General features: G+C 43.0%; 1 protein-coding gene across 1 annotated transcript; it reads left to right on the plus strand.

Annotated features, from left to right (window-relative positions):
* Nucleotides 1–235: 235 nt before the first annotated feature.
* On the plus strand, nucleotides 236–2,401 carry LOC308141709 (homeobox protein otx5-like; the record flags this gene model as incomplete). Its single annotated transcript, XM_080511918.1, has 3 exons — nucleotides 236–335; nucleotides 1,451–1,602; nucleotides 1,763–2,401. The coding sequence occupies 3 exons, from the start codon at nucleotides 236–238 to the stop codon at nucleotides 2,399–2,401; spliced, it is 891 nt and encodes a 296-aa protein (XP_080368044.1).
* Between the last annotated feature and the right edge of the window lie 332 nt (nucleotides 2,402–2,733).

Raw genomic sequence — 2,733 nt, forward strand, 5'->3', positions numbered from 1 at the left:
TGCCACGAAAAACTGCAAAAACAACAAGTAAGTGACAAACAAGGCAGGGGAAAGAAAAACAAGAAAGAGAGCGAGAGAGAGAGAGAGAAAGAGAGAGAGAGAGAGAGAAAGAGAGAGAGAGAGAGAGAGAGAGAGAGACACCCCCTAGAGACTAGTTGGGAGACCCGGCCCCCGGCCTGAGAGAAGGAGAGAGAGAGTGAGGGAGTGAGGGAGTGTTTTAAAGCCGGCAGGAGGCATGATGTCCTACATTAAGCAACCCCATTACGCCGTGAACGGGTTAACGCTGTCCGGCCCGGGCATGGATCTGCTCCACTCCGCCGCCGTTGGATACCCCAGTAAGTAATAGTCTTTGACTTTTAAATTGAATGTTTTCAACCTTTCCATTGTTATTGTTGCGACTTTTTTTTAAAGGGAAAAACTGAAACATTTAGCCTAAGAGATTCTCAGAAAACTGCAAAAAAAAAAAAAAAATCCAAAATGTAAACCCCAAATGTATTAGCATGAAGTTTGTCTATTATTAAATTTACGCTTTATGACAATGTGATTCTTTAGCTATAAGAACATGTGTTCACTTGACCTATAAGTCCAGCGGATTACAGAGTCAAAAAACAATGAAAATGTGTGTGAATGGAAAGGCAGCCGGTTCTCACACCGAATTAAAACAAACTCCAATCTGTTGCTCTTTTAAAATAACCTATTTACAGAAGGACTGTCATTGTATTATATTTGTGTGTATGTGTGTGTGTGTTTTTCCCCCTTTGGATGAAGACTTTTTTGAGCTACATTCTCTGATCAGCATCTGTCTTCTTAGAGAAGACTGTTTCTGAAACGATGCCGAGGTTTGGCACCAGTGACAGACGGCGCGTAACAAAGATCGGCCCTCTTGTCGCAGATTAGGAGTCTGAAATTTAAACAGCTTTTTTTTTTTTTTTTTTTTTAAATATACGCATTTAAGTGACTTTCGTTTTTTCGATTTGAATAGTTCGATTGTTACTGCCCTACTTGAGGAATAAACAAGCACAATACATTTATTATGAATTTATTCGATCCAGTAAAATGTAAATTCGATCTATCTAATGGAAATACTGTTTGAGAATGATACATTGACCAAAGATTGCAAAATTAAATTTTGTTAAATTGTATTTTAGTGATATTTTATAAACATGTAGAGTAATATAAAAGAACATGCAGCAATTTTAAGATACTTATAAAGTTAAAAAGGGGGAGTTATTTATTTAAAGAGAAAACGTTGGATGATATAATGATCATAATAATGATCAATTCAACATTTTTACAAATTATTTTAAAGAAAAAGTTCTTAGATTCTGTGTAATCTACATGCATTTTGTAAAATCATTTACTATGTCATTTACCAGTTTTCGTATTAATCTGATTAACCAGAGGTACAGCTTGTATTAACAATAATGTTTTTGTTCCGTTTTTCTTGAAGGTACCCCACGTAAACAGCGTCGGGAACGCACCACCTTCACACGTGCACAGCTGGACATCCTGGAGGCTTTGTTTGCCAAAACGCGCTACCCAGACATCTTCATGAGGGAGGAGGTGGCCCTCAAGATCAACCTGCCAGAGTCTAGAGTCCAGGTATGAAAGGAAAAAGCTTCATATTGTGTGTTTCACAAGGAGTATTAAACATTTGGCAGCAGGAAACAAAGCAATGTGCAGAAAGAGATGAATAAATAGTAATTATGTAGTTGTTTGTCTATGATGAATTGCTCATCCTTATTTTCTCTCCGGCTCACAGGTCTGGTTCAAGAACCGTCGTGCCAAGTGCCGCCAGCAGCAGCAACAGAGCACAGGCCAGTCCAAACCACGGCCCCCCAAGAAGAAGGCCTCTCCCACCCGCGAGGCCAACGCCGAGGCCAGTGCCAACGCCACCAACGGACCCTACAGCCCTCCGCCTCCCCCTCCAGGCACTGCCATCACCCCCAGCTCTAGTTCTGCCAGTGCCACAGTGTCCATCTGGAGCCCAGCCTCCATCTCCCCTCTGCCAGACCCCCTGTCCGCCTCCACCACTCCCTGCATGCAGCGCACCTCCACCTACCCTATGACCTACACCCAGGCACCGGCATACAGTCAGAGCTACGCAGGCTCCTCCTCTTACTTCACTGGCCTGGACTGTAGCTCCTACCTCTCTCCGATGCACCCGCAGCTGTCGGGCACTGGCGGTGCCCTGAGCCCCATCACGGCCTCCTCGATGGGCGGGCCTCTCAGCCAGTCTCCCGCATCGCTCTCCTCCCAGGGCTACACAGCCGCCTCGCTGGGCTTCGGAGCCGTCGACTGTCTAGATTACAAAGACCAAGCTGCCTGGAAGCTCAACTTTAATGCTGCTGACTGTCTGGACTACAAAGACCAGAACTCCTGGAAGTTTCAGGTCTTGTAAATAAAGAAAATAGGTTATGAGGATGGAAGGAGAATGGGGGACGAAGTAGGAAAATTGAACAAAATCGAAGTATTGTGAAGAACCCAAGATTTTTCTTCTTTCTTTTTTTCTTTTTTGGTTTTGTTTGTTGCTGTTTTAGAGATATGGAAGTGAACTTGGGATTCGTGAATTTCATAATCATGTCAGTTGAACAACGAATCAGCTGAGTTAATCTCTCTTCACATTTGTTGTTTCAGGACATTTTGTGTTGAAGTAAACTGATCCGCTGATGCTCGATGATTTGAACAAAGGGTATTGCTTCTACATTTCCTACAAGAACATCACTTTTGAAC

The sequence above is a fragment of the Blennius ocellaris genome, assembly GCF_963422515.1.
Source record: "Blennius ocellaris genome assembly, chromosome: 2".
Taxonomy (NCBI): Eukaryota; Metazoa; Chordata; class Actinopteri; order Blenniiformes; family Blenniidae; genus Blennius; species Blennius ocellaris.